The 20,390-nt window shown below is 51.4% G+C and overlaps 1 protein-coding gene across 2 annotated transcripts in view; it reads left to right on the forward strand.

Moving 5' to 3' along the window:
- TBX4 (T-box transcription factor 4) overlaps positions 1 to 19,305 on the forward strand; it is a 32,676-nt gene extending 13,371 nt beyond the window's left edge. The window contains exons 4-9 of one of the 2 annotated variants that reach the window (XM_003278470.2): positions 32 to 151; positions 1,726 to 1,873; positions 12,835 to 12,987; positions 14,092 to 14,180; positions 14,301 to 14,530; positions 17,113 to 19,305. In XM_003278470.2, the coding sequence (XP_003278518.1) occupies positions 32 to 151; positions 1,726 to 1,873; positions 12,835 to 12,987; positions 14,092 to 14,180; positions 14,301 to 14,530; positions 17,113 to 17,732 (1,360 nt within the window). In that variant the 3' untranslated portion in view covers positions 17,733 to 19,305. The remainder of the gene's footprint in view (positions 1 to 31; positions 152 to 1,725; positions 1,874 to 12,834; positions 12,988 to 14,091; positions 14,181 to 14,300; positions 14,531 to 17,112) is intronic. The other variant, XM_003278471.4, reaches the window with a different exon arrangement.
- Positions 19,306 to 20,390: the final 1,085 nt, after the last annotated feature.

Here is a 20,390-nt window from a genome sequence, read left to right on the forward strand (position 1 = left end):
CACGCTCCGCCTCACCCCTCGGCTCCCCCAGGAGGATGTTCCCCAGCTACAAGGTAAAAGTCACAGGCATGAACCCCAAGACCAAGTACATCCTGCTGATTGACATCGTCCCTGCCGATGACCATCGCTACAAGTTCTGTGACAACAAATGGTAAGTGGACCCTGACCGCATCACCCACCTTCCCTCAACTGCCCACTTGCCACGCCCCCACCTAGTGTTTTGTCTGGGGGATTTCTTAGCTACCTGAGTGGCTGCCCGGGTCTGCAGGCTGGAGTCCACTGCCTGGAACTGGCTGTGCAGAGGCTGAGGTGGTCAGCGAATGTCTGCAACCCTGCTTCAGGTGGGGCTGGGGTTGGGCTGAAAACCAGCTGCATGTGTGGGAGTTTGGTGGATTGCAAGGGTCTGTACTCTCCTTATGGCCATGGATAGTCAGGACTTGGTGACTATGCTGTCAGGTGACAGACAAATCATTAACACTGGCCAGATTTAGACTCTGTCAGTGCTTCACTGTGGGGAAGATGGGAGCGGTTCTCTTGGGGACTTTAAGAGCAAGGCCATTACCTGCTGTGTGGGGGCACTCTCCTGTTTCTCCATGTTCTCCTTGGCTTCAGGCCTCTCCAGCCATCCGGACGAAGTGAGGCTCCACCAGGGGGTTGGTAGATAGGACCCTTTGGCAAGGGGCTGGGAGACATAGAGAGGTAAAGGGACAAAACCAAAAGGGGCCAGGTAAATAAAGGCTGGGCTACCTTTCGTGAGGCCAACTCCTTAGTCCCTGACTGCCTGGGAGCTCGGAACAGCGCTCCAGGAGCGAGGAGCCAGCCAGGACACTGGGCTCCGTGGCAAGTGAGCCACAGAGCTGGGGCGATTGGGCCGAGGAGGCAGGATTGGTGGCCACGTCCTGGCAAGGGCCATGTTTCTGTTTCTTCTCCCTCTCCGGGCTAGAACTCAGAGCAGGCTCTGGCTGCGGGGAGAGCTACCAATGAATTTCTTACCATTGTTTTGGGGACAAGCCATTTGAGAGTTGTCTAGGTCCTCTGAGAAGCTCCCTCTAAATAATATAATTTATAACATGTGACAATCATAATCATACCAGGTGTAGTGGCTCATGTCTGTAATCCCAGCTACTCTGGAGGCAGAGGCAGGAGGATGACTTGAAGGTCAGGAGTTTGAGACCAGCCTGAGTAATATAGTAAGATCCTTGTCTCTACAAAAAAATGTAAAAAGTTAACTGGGCATGGAGGTACCTGCCTGTAGTCACAGCTACCTGGGAGGCTGAGGCAGAAGGATTGCTTGAGCCCAGGAATTGGAGGCTGCAGGGAGCTATGATCATGCCACTAGCATGAGTGACAGAGGGAGAACCTATCTCTTAAAAAGAAAAAAAAAATTAAATCATAAGTGTAAATATACATAGAAGTGCCTAAATCTCCCCACAATATCTTTGTGATTAGCCCCAGTCCTTCAATTAAATGATCCCATTTCCCTGTAACCTCCCTTTTTTTTTTCTACCGCACTAAAATAAAGGAGATTCAGAACTGCTCTCTGCTCCTCAGCATATTCTCCTCTGTCCCTCACACTCCTACCCTTGAAGTACTAATTTGACAATGTGGTGGGACCAGAAGCTATTTTTTTCTCTGGTCAGTGGGGGTTTGCTCCAAGAGGGGACAGGGAATCTGGCCTCACCAGCCCCTGGAGTAATCGCCTGCTCTTATCTGCTCTGTTGGCAGGATGGTGGCAGGGAAGGCTGAGCCGGCCATGCCAGGAAGGCTGTATGTCCACCCGGATTCTCCTGCCACAGGGGCCCACTGGATGCGGCAGCTGGTCTCCTTCCAGAAGCTGAAGCTGACAAACAACCACCTGGACCCCTTTGGCCATGTAAGCATGGGGGCTGCCTGGCCTCAGGGGGCAAGTCTGGGGCAGGTTTAGGGGTGGGACAGGCCAGGATGGGGATAAGGAGAATCCACTCCGGGATCCAGCTCCAGGCTTTGGCACTCACTGACCAGTTTAGGGAAAGAGCTCAAGCCTCTGAGGCCTGCAGAGAGCTGGACTTCCTTCCCGGCCACTTACTGGCTGGGTAACTCTGGACAATTGTCCCAGCCTTTTTGAGCCTCACTTTCCTTGTCTAGAAAATGGAGATGACCATATGTATCTTTCATGGTTGTGAGACTTAAATGAGAGGGTATACAGGAAGCACTTTGCATGTAGGAGGTGCTAAATAAATGGCAGCTATGATGATAAAGGTGACGGGTCAGATCTTAGCTTCAGTTCCCCAAAATCTTGCCTTGCTGGAACATAATACAAGAGGGGTAAGCCTTTTCGAGCAAGAGTCACGGATGTGTTCCAAAGCCCCTCTTTGGTGTGTACCGTCTGCCTGGCCTGAGAGCCGCCTGCTTCTGGAAGGAAAGACCTTGCTCTGGCTCACATGTTAGCTCCTGCTGGGTTTGGCCTGGTCCTTACAGAAGAGATTCTGAAGCCCCAGGGATGCTGCTGACGCCCCATCCAGGCTGCCCAAGCTCATTCTTTCCCCATCTGGCCCTGGCAAGTCCACAAAAAAGAGATTTTTATGTGGAAATTTTTAGCTCAAGTGTGTGGCAAACAGAAGTCTAGGGACCTGGTACTATCTGCCAGGGCACAGGCCCCACCCCTTGAGACTGCCCATGGTTACTGGGGAAGGGCAGGGCAGGGGCAGTGGAGGCTTCGAGATGCAGGTGTGGCTGTTGGGGTTACAAGATGTGCAGGTATGTCCCGCTTTTACGCCCGAGCTCTGAAGCATAGTTCCTATGGAAAACTCCAGCCATGCTTCTTTTCTGATTGATGGGTATGTAACTGGCAATGAGCTTCTAGTTTTAATTTCTCAGAATCTGTTCAGTTCGCTTCTGAGTCATTGGTGAGCTATAAACAAGCAGCTAGGAGAATGCTTAATTAACGCAGTCAACTCCTGACTTATCTTATCTGGTTTGTCAGTCCCTATACTGGGTTTCCCATACAGGGCAGGCAGATTCCCAAAGGGGAGGATCAGCCAAGTTCCCACCTCCCCGAGCCCCAGGGCATTTCAGCTGAGAGGCAGAGGGGCTTCCTGGGTCTCCCTGGGCACCATCCTGGTCAAGACTTCGTTCCCAGTCAACTCCTACCCAACTTCCTATGCTTGGCCAGGCTGTGGCACCAGCCTCAAAGGGTAGGGAGGGTCTCTGTGTTGGGAGGCTAGGGAACCTGGCCCACGACTGCACACACACACAGACCCCATGGGGGGCGAATACAGAGCTTGTGGGGAGCTGCATCTTTGGGTGGCCATTTGTCCCTAAGGATCCAAACCTGGAGAGGATTTTGGATGCGCCAGCTTGTTGTCAGGGCTACCAGCTGCAGGGATGTCTCAGAGGACACCTATGCTTCCCCGACCTCTAGAAAGTGAGAGCGGAGGGAGTTAAGGCATGGAAAGCTGGGCCTTCTTTAGGAAGTGGGAGAGAGTGCTCTGGCCTTCACAGCCCAGCAGTAGCTTTTCACAGCCTGGCTAACCTCTTCAGTGGCTCTCCCTGGGTCTGTGAGTGGTTTGTGATAACCTGCATAGAAGTCAGGGCCAGTGAGGCTGCTTGATGGGCTTGTGATGCTGGGGGTGCCCCTGGCTACACCTGTCATGCCTGCCTGGGGCTTCCCTTGCCTTGACGATAGGGATACTATCCACAGGAACTCAGCTTTCTCCCTGGACAAGTGGGACGCAGAGCATCTTCCTTCTCCCTTCATCCCCACACTTACCCAGTACTTGCAGTTTATTGGCTACAACAGCCCTGTGGGTGTGGCAGGGCCCAGGTATCATCTCAGACCCAGGCCTTCTGCTTCCCGGTCCAGTGTCTCTGGGCTTCTCCACTGCCTTTCTGTACCCAGGGCTCTTGCTGCGGTATCTTCACCTATTTAGAGCACCCTTGAAGAGGGAGCAGCCTCTGGCCATTCAGACAAGGGCTGTGGAGGTACATATCAGGGCACAGCAACCCATTTGGACATTGATTTTCTTCTGCCCCTTGGCCCGCGCCCGTGAGAGTGGTGAGCGCCTATTGAAGGATGAAGGAGTCACCCTTCTTGGCTTCTCAGTGCAAGAGGCTGGGGAAAAGCTACGTTGTATTGGGAATTGCCCTTCCTTCTGCACAACCACTTCTACATTTTCAGCTTGCCCTGAAAGCTTCCAGGCCTCAAGGGACTTTCTCCAGCCACGTGGGCTTGGACTTTTCTTGGGGATCCTCATGGTATCCCAGGAGCTTGAGCAGCTGCCTCCTATTGGCAGCCCTCACCCCCAACTCCTGCCCCAAAGGGTGGGCTCTCTCCTCGTGAAAGGGCATGTTGAGAGCTCGTGAGAGTGGCTGTGGTATCATCTTGGGGTCCAACAGGTGGACTCAGTGTCCTTCTAGCTTGGAGATCCCTGGGCCCAAGCCATCCCGTTTCCTCATCCCAGGAGATGAGCAGGGTGGCTGAGAGCCCGTGTGTCTGCTTGCTGGTGCCTTAAGGCTTCAAAGAGCAGGAAGCCCTGACTGTCGGGGGCGGAGGTATGGAACAGCTATTTTGGGATAATCCGGGTTTTCCTATCATTCAAGATTCCTTTCTTCCATGAATGCTGCTCTTCTCTGAAGTTTGAGGACCTTAGGTTGAAGTCTTGGGCCTGGTAGCCTGTCCTGTATGGCAGATGGAGCCCTGGAATAGGAACCTCTCAGACCACATGGCCAGAACCTCCTAAAAGGACTGAGCTCTCACTAGAACACTCCTTGTGGGTTTTTGCTCTGGGATTAGGAAAGCCTTCACAGCGGAAACCCACAAGGAATTTTCCAGTCCGAACCTTGGAAGTCAGGTTCAGGAGGGCAGATTTAGACCTGGGAGTCAGCTCCAGTCCTGCGGTTGGTCCAGGCAGGAGCAGAAAGGACCATGGGGCTGGGGCTGGATGAGCTGCCTCCAAGTGGCCTGAATTCGGCTTTGCTTCTGCTGTTCTGCTGGCCACAGAAGCTGCCTCCCTGCCCCCCTGTCCCTCCTGCCTGCCACTACCTCCCACACCTGGCAGGGTCCTGTGCCAGGCGACTATGAGATGGGAAAGGAAGCTGCTTCCCTCGGCTTTCTTCCTCTTCTCCTCTTCTGAATAAGCTTCTAGCAATACCTGGGCTTCAGGAAGTTGGGGAGGGCCTCACTGGGGCATAGGTGGGACCTGTATCCTATAGCACGATGAGGAAATGGTGGCATGCAGGTATCCCAGATTGCTGAGGAAGGAGGGCCAGTTTATGATTTCTGACACAGTGAGTCCAACTGTTGGAGGGGCTACATTAGCCCCTGGGCTAGAGGTGTGGACTGCAGTTCCTCAGTCACAAAGTAGCACGCATTAGTCCCCTTAATATGCGACTTCCCTCTAGCCACTGGGCTTCATAACTGGCATAGGCCTGACTGCCACACCCTTAGGCCTGAGACCATTTTCCCACCTTCTTCGCCTAGGTAGCTACTCCTGAGCTGCGGGATCCCAGCTCAAATGCACCTTCTTCAGAGAGAAAGGTTGGGGTCCTCATTCCATGCTGTCAGAGCACTATGCACCTTTTCATGCTAGTACTTGCCAAAGTTATAATTTTATACCTATTTGCATCTTAAAATTTTATTTATGAATAGGAAATACTTTCACAAGCTTTAAACATAAATCATTGAATAAATTAAAATGTCTACAATACGACATCTCTCTCTACTTGTTCCTGATCCACTGTTTCTTTCAACCCCCAGTACAGGCAACCACAGCTACCAATTTCTTTTCCGGAATCCCCTCTTTTACACACAAAAGGTAGCATACTATAGAAACATTTTTTGCATTTGCTCTGTAAACTTAATAATATCTCTTGGAGAATAGTCCATTTAGAGAGAGCTTCCTCATCCCTTTTGCAGCTGCACAGAATTATTAATTTTTTTTGAGATGGAGTTTCACTCTTGTTGCCCAGGCTGGAGTACAATGGTGCGATCTTGGCTCACTGCAGCCTCCACCTCCCGGGTTCAATCAATTCTCCTGCCTCAGCCTCCTGACTAGCTGGGATTACAGGCGACTGCCACTACGCCCATCTAATTTTTTTTTTTTTTTTTAGTAGAGACAGGTTTTCACCATGTTGATCAGACTAGTCTCAAACTCTGACCTCAGGTGATCCACCTGCCTCGGCCTCCCAAAGTGCTGGGATTGCAAGCATGTGCCACCACACCTGGCCTGCAGCTGCATAGAATTTTATCAAAATGATTGTTTCAGAAATCATGTAGCCAGTTCTTGTTGAAGGAATTAGATGTTTTTTTATTTTTTGCTCTTCTGATTAAGCTTGTACATATGCCATTTTATGCTGTGCCAAGTATATCTGTGAGATAAATGGCCTGTTCAAAGGGTACATGGATTTGTAACTTTGAAAATATCACCAAATTCCCCTCCATGGGAGCTGTACTGATGTATATATTTCCACCACTGCTACGGCCTTACCAACAAGGGTGGGAGAACAAACTTGTGGATTTTTGTCAGTTTGACAGGTGAAATGTGGATATCAGTTTCAGCTTTAATTTGCATTTCCTTTATTATGAGTAAGGTTAAGCATCTTCTTTTAATAAATTTCCTCTCCTGTGAACTGCTGTTCTCATCCTTTGCTCATTTTTCTTGTAGGTTTTCGATATCAATTTCTAGGAACTCTTATAAATTAGGAGGATGTAGCTCTTATCTGTGATGAGTTACACCTGTCCAGGTTATCATTTGTCATTTGGTTTTGCCTGTAGTGATATTCCCACGCCGATGCTTTTGATTGAATTGACCAGTCTTTTCCTTATAGATTTTGGATTTTGAGTTATTGAAAGCCCTAATCCCCTCCTTACTTATAAGGGACTTTTCTTTTAGTATTTTATGGATTTATTTTTACATTTAAACCATTGATCCTTTTGAAATTTATCCTGGCATTGATTTGAGGTGTGAATCCAATTTTTTTTTTTTCTACAGAGCTATCCAGTTGTCCCAGCATCACTAATTGAGTCGTCCCCTTTCCTCCCCTGGTTGAGGTGCCTTATTTCTGAATACTAAATCCCCATGTGAATGTGTGCCTGTTCACACGCCGGTATTTTAACTGTTGAGACTGGATAATAGGTTTTAGTGTTTGGCAGGACTGGGCCTTCTTGATCTTCTTCAGAGTTTTCTTGGCTAGTCTTGTCTATTTTTTCACATAAACTTTAGAATAAGCTTGTAGTGTTAAAAAAAGGAGCTTATTTATATTTTTATTGGATTTGCTTTAAATTATAAATTTACCTAGAGAAGACTGATAGGAAGGCTTTTCTATTTGCTGAAGGTTTTCTGGTCCTTCAAAGCATATTCAGGTTTCCTTGAAATGGCCCTGCACGTTTCTTGTTAGGTGTGTCACCCGATTTGTTACCATGATAAATACAGCCTTTCTTTCACTACATTTTCTCACCACTTATTTCTGCTCAGTTTCGGGGTTACTGTGTGACTTCCCCACTAGATAGTAAACCATGAGGTTTCCAGTCACTGTGACATGCTGGTGCCTAGCCACTGTGTCTGGCAAGCCAGTGGGTGCTGGTGGATGGTAAGTGCATGAGAAACTCCTGAAGGGGCTGGTAATTAGACAGCAAAGCCACTTCCCCTGCCAGGGGCAGATGTCCCCCCAAAGCTTATGCTGCTAATTTGCCAGTGGGGACCCAGAGCTATTTATCTCCCTCTTTCCTCCTTTCCTCCCACATTTGCTGATCCCTGACAATGTGGCAAGCCCTAAACTCCAGATCAGGTCCCACCCTCCCCAGTCAGGTTAAGGTATGAACTCAGGCTTGGAAACTAGTACCAATTCTGGCTGTCCCTGAAATCGGCTGTCTGATGCTGGGCAAATGCCCGCACCTCCCTGACCCTCAGTCCCTCGCCCGTTAAAATAAGCGCAATAATAATTAATGCCTACTTTATACGGATACTGTACAGATTAATTTTATGGTGGATGTAAATGACTTATCACAGGGCCTGGCACATAAGCTATGCTCAGTAAGTGCCAGCTGTTACTGCTGTTGCTGTGGCAGAAGGCAGGAAGGTTTGGAGGCCCCACGGTACCACCCCAGTGTTGCTCCCGTGGGAGTGAGGCCTAAGGTTCCCTGGGCAACGCCTCTTGAGTGGGCTGATGGGCTCCCTGACTTAGTTCTAGTTTGAATTTTCCTTGGATGCACCTCTTATCATTCTGGGTCGCAGTTTTCTTTCTTTTCTTCTTTGGTGTTTAAGCTGAGATCCTGTCACTGTCCTAACCTCTTTGCAGGGCTGGGGAGGATCAGAAGGATGATGGAGAAGGTAGTCACAGAAAGTAAAATTATGCTACAGGGTAAATCTGGTTTTAGTATCTGACAAAACAGACATTAGCCACACTGTTGAGGGGCTAGCATCCAGACAGCATGTGTTCTGTGTTCTGTAGGGCCTGCTGACCCAAGTCCCTTACAGTGTTTAATTGACACTTTCTCATTAACTCTGAGCTTGTTGAGAGCAGTGTGTGCTCTCTCACAGGCCATCTGGATCCTGCTCCAGACTGTGTCTCCAACCAGCTGTGTGTTCGTGGGCGAGTCATGTCTCCACTACCAGCATTCTGTTCCTCATCTGTAAAATTAGAGAGCTGGACACGAATGATCTCAATGGCCTGCCTTTCCATGCCCTAATGTTCTGTGATTCCAATGTAGATAGATCTGGGCTTTATTGGCTAAGCACCCTATGGCGATCTCTTGAGGAGAGGGACGTTTGGCGCAATTGCAGTTGTTAAAATAGAACAGGCTTCTGAATTGTGGCCAGAACATAATGAATCCCATTTCTGTGAAACGATGATGATGACGGAACCAGTCATGTAGTGGGGTTGTTGACGTGGCTGGCCCATTTGGCCCCATATCCTCTGCAGCAAATATAAATGTGAAACTCTGGCAAAGTAGTTTAATGTGGCGCCTGAGGAACTTCCGAGCAAAGCCAGGTGTGTGAGTCACTGAGTTGGTTTCACATTCTCCCGGCTGATGGGACTAAGGCTCAACTTTATACTTGTCTTGGCTCAATGGGTGGGACTTTCTTCCAGATACCTGTCCAGGTTCTAGACTGTCAGAGTCAGAAGGGGTGTTTGGGACCACTTAGTCAAAGGCCCCACTTTATAGATGGGGACCCCAATGGTTGGAGAAGAAGAGCTTGCTTAGGACTTGACGCTGGTGAACAGAGATCATGAAGGCGTCTGCACCCTTCTTGACTTCTCTGTGACTGGGGTTACCCTCACCTAGTGGCTCCCACCTGCCCCTGTAGGACTGGCAGCTTCCCTCTTTGCAGGTTTCCCTGTGAGCCTGGCTGGTTCCCTGCCTCGGAAGATGTGTTGGGCAGTCTCTCCACCCTAGTCATCAGGGACTTTGTCTGATGGGCTAAGGAGTTTGGCCTTTATTCCAAGGGTCAAGAGGGAACAATCAAAGGTGGATTGTGGATATAAGGCATTTATTGAGCCCTATATACTGGCAGCAGTGGTAGGAGGGCATGTGGGGGAAAGAGGAGGAAATACAAAAGGCCCTGCTCTTAAGCAATGCACATCTTCCTGAATTTCCCAGAAGGTTCTGAGCAAGGGAGTGAACTGATGGGATGCGTTTCAAGAGGAAATGGAGAGAAAGTAGATGGAGCTAGGGGGAGGCTGTCCTAGCCGCCCAGGCAGAGATGGTGGGGCCTGAAGCAGGGGTGTGCAAAGGGAATGGAGGGGCTTTTGTTTTATAGATAGAGCCACAGGAATTGGTCACTGAGTGGACCTGGAGGTGGATGACAGTGAGGAGAAGGGGAGTTGATGATGATACCCAGGGCTTTGACCAGCCCACAACTGCTTGTGACTGCCCAGGTGTCACAGGAGCAGGGTGGCTGCTGCCATGTGTCCTAGTGTCCTGCACAGCCTTCATGAGGTGCTGGTGCCTATGGCTCTGTCCTGGGTTCTCTCAGCCCACAGTCTCTGTTCTCCCTTTGTGCTGCCACCTTTGGAGAGCTAGAGTGACCGGGGGAGGCCTTCAGGCCAAGGAGCTGGACCATCGGGGAGCTCATGGGAGATCATCTCTGCACATGTTTCATCACCACTTTTGACCTGGAAAATGCCTTAGAGATGATCTCGTCTTTAGTGAGCAAGCAAAGACCAGAGAAGAGAGGACTTGCCCACGTTCCCACGGAGGGTTTGTGGTCGTGGCCCAGATCTCCCCACTCTCAAACCCGACCTTGCACTCACTAGATCCTGTCTGGGGGCAAAGGAGCCTGGAGGTACAAAAGGATAAAAGGTATAGCCCTTTCTCCTGAGGAGTTTAGAGTTTAATTGAAGGGACAAGAAGAAATAGGAAGCCACTAGGATACAGAATGACAGCCAGGTAGATAACGCATGAGAAGTAAGTTTCAGGGGCGTTCAGAGCAGGCCCTTGTACCTGAGACTTCCTGGAAGAGCTGGGTCTTCCTAGAAGAGATGTTAGGCCCAGAAGGTGAGAAAAGAATGGGAAAGGAAGATCAAGACAGCAGAGGGACCCGCACGTGCAAAGGTGCGCAGGTAGGAACTGGGCATTCCTGGAGCTATCGGGCCACCTCCCAGGTATTTCATTGCTGGATCTTCCAGGAATGTGGGTCCTTTGTGGACGCCTGCAGCTCTGTGAATAGTGCACGGTGATGGGGTCATCTAAAGGGACCGGGAGGTGTTTTCCAGGCCCAGTTCCTCTCGCCAAAGGAGCATCCCCAGTGTCCTGGAAAGGGACAAACATCGAGGCCTCTCTGAGCGGGACCTGTGTCCTGTAGCCTCACTCTGCATTCCTCACCTGGCAGGCCCCCGGTGGGGCAGCAGGTCCCCAGCTGCAGGACCTGGTTTGGGGTTTGGGGGTTATGTACTTGCCTCGTGAGGATCTGGAGGTTTGTCACTGAGGGCTGAGGGGGGAGTGGCCAGTGCAGAAGGCAGAAAGTGTGGTTCCTGCTGGATGGAGTCACCTAGCTCAACCGAGGAGCCCAGGAAAGGCCAGTACCCACAGCCCAGGTCCTGGCCCACCCGTTCCTCAGCTGGGCTGGCTCTCTAGGCTATCCCTGTGCCCCAGGGCATGATAAAAGCAGAGTCTTCCCAGACTGAGACTTTGGCCAAGGCTTGCCATAGAAGAGACTGACTCTGGCCTTTCTCTTGGCACTCTGGTCACTAATGGGTTAAACCTTTCATTAAGTGTCAGTACCAGGTCCCATCCCTGGAAACCTAGAAGGGCGGCAGCCCAATGACCAACCCAAGGAAAGGGCACTGCCAGCTACAGAGAGGGGAGCTCAGAGGGGAAGGGGACCCGAAGGCCCGCCTGGCCCGGCCAGGACAGAAACCAAAGGGTTAACAGAAGCCGCAGGGCTGATAAAATGCCCCAAATTCCTGGTCCTGCCTTCAATGGGGAGGGCGTCTGGCAAATGTCAACGATAAAAAATACATTTTAATGGCACATGATGCAGCTGCTACCGTGGGGCGCAGCCAAATGAAGCAGGTTTGGAGCAGCAACTACTGTGAGCAGCCCCCGGGGGCTCTGGCGGCCGCGCCTCCAGGGCGCTTTGCTAAGCTTTGTCCAGCCGCAGCAACCCGCCTCCCCCAGCCCATGGCATTCTCAAGGGCCCTTGGGATCGGGGGCCTCTTGCCTTCTATGGCACTATTTTAGAAACTGTGCCGTCTCCTACCTTGGCACCTTGAACGCTTGAACAGCTTCTCTGAGGGCTGGGAGTGGCCTTGGGCAGGTCTGAAGGCAGGATGCATTTGGGTCTCCCCAGCACACCATCAGCAGGCCTCTGTGAACATGGAGAAATGCATAAACAAGGCTAAGTGCGGTGGCTCACACCTGTAATCCCAGCACTTTGGGAGGCCGAGGTGGGCGGATCACTGGAGGTCAGGAGTTCGAGAGCAGCCTGGCCAACATGGTGAAACCCTGTCTCTTCTAAAAATATAAAAATTAGCTGGGGATGGTGGAGCACACCTGTAATTTCAGCTACTTGGAAGGCTGAGGTATGAGAATCACTTGAACCCAGGAGGTGGAGGTTGCAGTGAGCCAAGATTGCGGCACTGCAGTCCAGCCTGGGCAACAAGAGTGAGATTCCATCTCAAAAAAAGGAAGAAAGACAGAAAGATGAAAGAAAGAAAGAAAAAAGAAAGAAAGAAAGAAAGAAAGAAAGAAAAGAAAAGAAAGAAAAGAAAGAAAGAGAAAAGAAATGCATAAACAAATGAGCAGTGTGACAAAAAAAAGTTACAGTGAGACATTTTCCTCAGCTTCCTCCCTCTTTCTCATCCTGCAAAACCCAAGTATTTCTAGAAGAGGCAGGTCATGTGTAAGAAGGGTATTGAGAAGAGGTGAGGCTGGAGGGGGACCCCTGAGGGAGGGAGGTTACGCGTTATGATCCCATTTACAAATGTGGAAACTGAGGCACAGAGAAGCCCAGTGACTTGTCTGAGGTCAAACAGTGACTCGGTGGCACCCTGGACTTTTGCTGACAGCTCAGAATTCCACCTGCTACACTGTGCTGAGTTCACAGTGGGCTTTTACACTGTTAAGGGCTTACTCAAGTTCTCCGTTACCACAGTGAATCAATTGGTCACATCAAGGAGGGCCTGGGGCTGGGCGTTAGTGCTGGTGCAGACAGGCTAAGTGGGGCTGGAGTGGGGAGAGTTTGGGGCCCAGGGGCCTGGTTCTTCACTTGGGAGCTCCAGTCCCGGTCGGTAGGCCCCGGATCCTGGGCTTTGAGGAGAATGAGAAAAACCAGGCCAGGGCCAGATGAATGAGGTCAAGGGCCTGGGGCTTGCGGATGGGGACCTGGAGCTCAGCATGAGACCCTTCTCTTCCAGATCATCCTCAACTCTATGCACAAGTACCAGCCACGGCTCCACATCGTTAAGGCTGATGAGAACAATGCTTTCGGCTCCAAAAACACTGCTTTCTGCACCCACGTGTTCCCAGAGACCTCCTTCATCTCTGTGACCTCCTACCAGAATCACAAGGTACAGCCACTGCCCCACAGCCCCACAGCCCCCACTTAACACCACCCTTCATTCTCTTCCACCATGCAGAGAGGCAGAGTGTGAAGCCAGAGTCCCAGCAGGGCTTGGGCAGGCCCAGCGCAGGGATCTCAGAAGCCTAGAGTCCCTCGGAGCCGTGAGCAAATCGAATGATGAACAGAAAAGGACTCTAGATATGTCCATCTCCAGCGCAGAGGAATTACGGTCTCTGTGTTTTGGGGAATGGAGAAAATTGGCAACTGTAAAAACCAGGAGCTTGGAGCCTGCCTTGTGGTTTGAGCGTTGGGCCCTTTCATTCCACAATGTTCTTTCTCCTGGTTCATCTCCTGGTGCCTTCAGAGAGAGGGGTAGGGAATGGGGATAGGAGCCCTGGGGTGCTGTCAGCGGGGGTGTGGAAGCAGAGCCTGTGCGGAGGCCCTTCCCAGGCTGTGGTCGGAGGTGCCCCAGCCACCTCCCACCCTCGCTACTGCCCTGCCCAGCCCGGCCACCCCCACTTCATCCCAGTCACTGACAGCTGTGCCCTGCCGCCCATCTGCTTTCCACAGTATGCACACGGGGACTGGCAAGGTGGGCAGGGGTCACTGGGGAAGGGCCGTGGCTGTGGTGGATTTTAGGCAGAAGAGTGACAGAGTCGGAACTGCATCTAGAACGGTCACTCAGAGTCTGATGTGATAGTTGCACAGACTCAGGCAGCAGGCCCAGGACGCTCACTGGGAAGATGTTATAGGTCCCCAGGAGAGACCCATGGGGACAGAAGCCCGGCAGTGCAGAGGGCTGGGGAGCAGGAGAAAGAATCGGAGGGTGGAGAGCAAGGAGTAGGGAGCCAGGGACACACCGGGTGTGAATGGCAAGGCCCACTTCCCCAGACCTGCCCCAGTTCCGCCTGTGCCTGGGGTTGGGGAGGAGGGAGGGCCAGAGGCGAGCCCAGTCCCACCCTCCTCCCTAAGAAGGTTTTGAGAAGAGGTGAGGCTGGAGGGCAACCCCTGAGGGAGGGAGGTTACGTGTTATGATCCCATTTACAAATGTGGAAACTGAGACACATTTGTGTGCCTCACACTGGTGACCCTATGTGTCTTCTCCCCACAGATCACCCAGCTGAAAATTGAGAACAACCCTTTTGCCAAGGGATTCCGGGGCAGTGATGACAGTGACCTGCGTGTGGCCCGACTGCAGAGGTGGGGCTGCGCAGCCCGGGGGTGGGGCGGGCAGACGGGATTCAGGCACGTGGCCTCTGTGACCCTCAATGTATCTTCACTCTCTTCCTGTCCCTCCTCCTGTCCTTCCCACCCCTTCAGCAAAGAATACCCCGTGATTTCCAAAAGCATCATGAGGCAGAGGCTCATCTCCCCCCAGCTCTCGGCCACACCGGACATGGGCCCCCTGCTTGGCACCCACCAGGCGCTCCAGCACTACCAGCACGAGAACGGGGCACACTCACAGCTCGCAGAGCCGCAGGACCTGCCCCTCAGCACCTTTCCCACCCAGAGGGACTCAAGCCTCTTCTATCACTGCCTGAAAAGACGAGGTAGTGCTCTCCTGGTCTAGAAGCCCTAGAGGGTCAGAGGAGGGGTGAGGTTCTCCCCGAAACCACTCTGCAGCCCCCCCCACCCCCCAACACACACACACTCATCTGGTGCTTGTGTGGCCTGGGAGAGTGAGCCTGAAGGGTTAGGGATCACAGCTGGGCACAGGGCCATCTTTTCCAGTGCAGGGATGCTGGTTCTCATCTCTCATGCTGCCTTTGGAACCCTCACAGACAGCTTGTAGCCCTGGTGTTCCCAGACACCTTTCCAAGTGTTGCTTTGCAGTCACTGCTCTGAGAGCCTCATGGGGTGAGCTGGGCTCTGCCTGGAAGTGCAGGAAGAGGCTGACACTTCCCAGTCCAGAGGTTTTGCGATTGGGGCTGTTATTTGTCAAAGCAACCTCAATTCCAGAACAGGGAGGACTTGGTGTCTCACGTGCAGGGCCTTCCACCTAATCATTCCTTCCAGGATCTGCAGAGGCTGCTTGAGAGTTGAGATGAGCTATTGTGGACGTAGGTGGGGGCTGGGAAGACACCCTCTGTGCCAGGCCTCTTCATAAAGAGTAGGAGCCTGGGGCTGGGCACCATCACATCTGTGCTCTGTGCCAGGTCTTGATTCCTCCATGGATAGAATTGCAATGACTCGTGTTACTCCACCAGAAGACCTCATGGGGCTGCTGAAATTCCCTTCGGAATGAGCCTGGGGACTTTTGCTTGCTATCCAGAATGTTCCCTCAGCCCTGGTCCTAGGGACTAGCCCAGCAGAGCTCCGAGATCCCCTGTACAAGTCTCATTAGAACTCAATGACCTAGAGTATGGGTTGGCAAACTCTGGCCTTTGGACCTAACCCAGCCTGCTACCTGTACAAAATAGTTTTTACATTTCAAAACAATTGAAAAAAATCAAAAGAAGAATATTTCATGAGATGTGAGCATTATGTGAAATTAAAGTTTTAGTGTCCATAAAGTTTGATTGGAACATAGCCACACTCATTTACTTACAGGTTGTCTGTGGCTGCTTTCGTGGGACAACAGCAGAGTTTCGTAGTTGCAACAGATACCCTGCAGCCCACAAAGCCTAAGATATTTACTATCTGGCCCTTTGCAGAAAAAGTTTGCCCAGTCTTGACCTAGAATGAGTAGGTCACCTGCCAGGATCAAGAGCTTAGCGCAGGGAGAAGAGAGGGATTTGGAGAGAAGACGGAGAATTGGGCTGAGTGAGGGGCAAAGGAGAGAGCTGGGCAAGGGAGAGGAGCAGGTCTCCCTGGGCAGGGCAGATGCCACCAGCAGGGGCAGAAGAGAGAGGTGAGCACAGGCCTTCACACCCACTTAGCCCCTCTGCCTCCAGCCCTGTGGGCGCACACACAGAGCTCCCCGAATGAATCCTTGGACAAAACAGGAGGAAGGAGGCCAAGATGAGCCATGGATGAGTGGGGTTTTTGTTGTTGTTGTTGTTTTTTGTTTTTTTTTTTTTTTGAGACGGAGTCTCACTCTGTCTCCCAGGCTGGAGTGCAATGGTGCAATCTGGGCTCACTGCAACCTCTGCCTCCCGAATTCAACTGATTCTCCTGCCTCAGCCTCCCCAGTAGCTGAGATTACAGGTGTATGCCACCATGCCCAGCTAATTTTTGTATTTTTAGTAGAGATGGGGTTTCACCATGTTGGTCAGGCTGGTCTTGAACTCCTGACCTCAGGTGATCCGCCCACCTTGGCCTCCCAACGTGCTGGGATTACAGGTGTGAGCCACTGCACCCAGCCCGGATGAGTGTTCTTAAATTGGCTCAGTGGGCTGCTCCCCAAACCCTCAGGCCTGGGTCAGCCCTGAATCCCAGGGGAGGTCATGCCACTCCAGATAGTTAGGCCCTCCTGGTGGAGGATGTTGAAAGGCACACATACATGATTTGTGGCATCTGATGTCATCTTCCCCCAGAGTACCTGCTTAGCCTGAAAAGTATGTCACCTTTTTCACTTATTATCAGTTCTATTTCTTAATTTTGTAGACACTGTGGTGTTGGAATCTGTGTAGTAAAAATCTGATGGCTCTTCTTTAAACACATGTGAGGTTAGTTCATCTTCTAAAAGCAACAGAAACATGCCTACAAGTGGCTTTGGCTCCCTGAGGTCTTCCTGGGAGCTGAGGATGGAGGCAGAAACCTCATGGCGTTAATTTTCTGGCTACCTCAGACAGATGTGGCCTCTGGGCCTGGGCTGGCCTGGCAAGTGCCTCCACTTTCCTTGGCCAGGGAAGGCCTAGCCTGAGAATGCCAACTGCACACCAAGGCCTCTCACTCTCCCAAGAATCAGGCTGGCGAAGGATCAAAGCCAAGTGCTGCCTGGCTAAGCCTGGCCCTCAGTGTCCGGTGATGTGGTGTCCCCCATGGCCTCTGAGTAGGGTCCGTAATCTGACCACTTCTTGGCAGCTGCCACCCTATAAAAGCTGTGGCTGATTGAAATGGCTCTGGGAGTGCCATGGCAACATGGGGAGGACAGGCACGGAGGGACAAGGACAGGCTGTCCCAGCATCCAGCAGGGTGCTCTGGGGCCTGGGCTGGTGGAAATGGTTCTTCCTGTTACTTTGTCTTTCAGCAGACGGTGCCCGCCACCTGGACTTACCTTGCAAGCGATCCTATCTGGAAGCCCCCTCTTCAGTGGGGGAGGATCACTATTTCCGTTCCCCCCCTCCCTATGACCAGCAAATGCTGAGCCCCTCCTACTGCAGTGAGGTGACCCCCAGAGAAGCATGTATGTACTCAGGTTCAGGGCCCGAGATTGCCGGGGTGTCCGGGGTGGACGACCTGCCCCCACCTCCGCTGAGCTGTAACATGTGGACTTCAGTGTCGCCGTACACCAGCTATAGCGTGCAGACGATGGAGACTGTGCCGTACCAGCCCTTCCCCACGCACTTCACCGCCACCACCATGATGCCTCGGCTGCCCACCCTCTCCGCTCAGAGCTCCCAGCCACCAGGAAATGCCCACTTCGGTGTCTACAATCAGCTCTCCCAGTCTCAGGTCCGAGAGCGGGGGCCCAGCGCCTCATTCCCAAGAGAGCGTGGCCTCCCCCCGGGGTGCGAGAGGAAGCCACCCTCGCCACATCTAAATGCTGCCAATGAGTTTCTCTACTCTCAAACCTTCTCCTTGTCCCGAGAATCTTCCTTACAGTACCATTCAGGAATGGGGACTGTGGAGAACTGGACCGACGGATGACTCTCACGTCTCCTCCACAGCCCCGGGACCGTGTTGCTCCAGTATAAAGCTCTGTGGGTGGCCTGCACTCTACCAAGAAACACAGGAAGGTATTCCAGAGTGTGCGTGTGTGTGTGTGTGTGTGTGTGTGTGTGTGCACGCGAGCATGTATGTATTTGGAGAGCATCCATCTTCTGACATACAACTGAGGTCATGACAAGGAAAAAAAAACACCACATTTATCTAAGAAGTGATTTTGGCTGCAGGACCTGGGTCTATTGTTATCTGACATCTCTTGACATGCTCGTGGGTGGGATGGGAGTGGAGGGTTCATATGAGTTATTGAGAGGGTTTTATAATGGTTGATTTACTCAGGGGCCAGGTGGGGGAGTTCTCTCCCATGGGGAAAGATTCTCATTGCTGGGGCGGGAAGATTCTCGCTGCTGGGGTGTGAGGGCTCTGTACATACCTTGGAGCTCCTGGCCTTCCTTTTGCAATGGGAGCTGAGAGTCTGGTTTTGGTAGCAGGAGGCCCACTCTTTTGGCTTCTGGAGAGTCTGTGAGACGGCCCGAGAGGTGGGCTCAGCTAAGCCACAACGTGGACTTTGATAGTACAGCTGGCTGCTCAATTACTGGCCTAGACGTCGATGACTGGAGCTCTGAGGTCTGAGGGATGACATTCGGAAAGGGTCATGTGCTAAATGTCACCTGAGGGGTATTTTTAAAGGTTTTTTTTTCCTTCAAGAGGAGGGAAAATGCAACTAGTAGCATCTCTGTCATCATTCAGGTTTTGTAATAAAGTACAGAGCCCTTCCCCTTAGGTCCCCAACATACAGTCTCTCACTCTGGTGTGTGGAGAGTCGGCCTCCCAGGCACCATACCATCTGCATCCTATGACGGGCAATTATGAAACACGCCTCCGCTGGCATCAGCCCCAGGAGGCCACACTGGAGCTGATGTCTGGCATCTCCAGGGCCTGTTCTGCTCTCAGAAAATCTATGCTTCTGGAGCGAGAAAGCCCAACAGAAATAAAGATAATTGAAAAAAATTTGTTTCTTCCAGTAAATTCAGCCGGTGAGCTCAGAGGAGCAAAGAGAATTCTCCAGTGTGGCACTCACACAGTCCTCAGTCCTGCGTTTTAGCATTGAACACCACCAGGCCATCAGTGTGGCTGGGGTGAGCTCTCCATCAAACTTGGGAAATCACTAAACTCTTTGCATGCTGAATAGCTATTTATATATTATATAAATAAATAAATATATATTATATATATCTCTCTCTCACAAATGCAGGCCACATGTCAAATTCAGCTTTGCTTTTTACAAATGAATGAACTTACTTAATAAAAATAAACATTGGAGGGGGTATTTGGAAAGACATCTATTTAAATTTTTATTACATGTTTGATATTAAAAACTAAGAATGGTTTAGATAAAACATATAAATAAATTATATATAAACACACACACACTACAGATAAAGCTTTTTTAGAAAACACATTAGCTAACAGGTGATATGGAACTTCAAGTGTTTTGTTATATAGCATGGACGTTTTATTTTGCATATCAGAACATAAAGCCATTTACAACTGTGAAGTGTGTGGATGCTCTTTATTACTGACTTGTCATTTCTTGGCTCTGCAATGGCCTCTGCCTCTTTTTTGCTGGTATTTTTTTTCTCAAGTGTCAGGTGAGGCCCTCAGTGCCTCTGAACATTTGTACTGTGGAGCCTCTGAGCTCAGAGTGAAGTCACTTAGGACCAACAGAGCAATTGTACCTTTGATCTCATGCTACTCCTTGGGTTATGAATCTGGACTTCAGGGTCCACAAAGACCCCAGAAGGGCAGGGCAGGCAGTAAAGCAAGAATCTGTCTCCTTTCAGCAGTCAAAACATAAGCTGGCCATTTGGGGGAAGTGGTCTCATAAGTAGGGAATTCCTGGTGGAATTTATGCAGCTGCTTCAGAAAAGGAGCTGAAGAGCAGTTTCGAGTCAGCGCCGGGGGCTTCCTGGAGCAGTCAGGGGCGTGAGCTCATCACCACCGTCACCCCAGAGAGGGTGAGTCAAGGCCTGGCAAAGTCCCCATTCGCCTGCATCTTTGCCAGGTCCCTGAAGCTCGGCCACAAGATGGAGAGAGGAAAAAGGAGGTGAAATCCAGCCCAGGTTCACCCTAGATTGGAAGAGGCAGGCATAGGAAGGTGCTGCTGGGTCTCCCTCCTTACAGCCTTGCCACCTGCCCTGCCCCTGATGGCTCCTTCCCCAAAGCTGCTTACCCGCATCCACCATCTCCACTGCAGGCTGGTCTAGGAACCTAGGAAAAGAGAAGGCAAGGGAGGTGTGCCCTTGAATCCTTGCCCTGTCAGGACTGAGATGAGATTTCCTGCTGGGTAAAGACTCAACTTTGTCTCCTGTTTCTCCAGAGTCCTTTTGTGGCTCTAGGCTGCTCTCTGGCTGGACTTCTTCCTGCAGAGCAGGAAGCCAAGCTCCATCCTCCCTTAGCTGTTGGCGCACACCTTGGGCTTCTTGGTCATGGAGAAAGATGTTAACTGAGCTTGGCTCAGGGGACAGGGAAGGGCGGGGGGCTCTTCCTAACTCCCACCTGCTGTGCTCTTTTCTTTCTGGGTGAAGACAGCACATCTGGGACACTCCACACCTTCTAGAGCCCAGGCAGAGGGCTGGGGGC

The sequence above is a fragment of the Nomascus leucogenys genome, chromosome 14 (assembly GCF_006542625.1).
Source record: "Nomascus leucogenys isolate Asia chromosome 14, Asia_NLE_v1, whole genome shotgun sequence".
NCBI lineage: Eukaryota > Metazoa > Chordata > Mammalia > Primates > Hylobatidae > Nomascus > Nomascus leucogenys.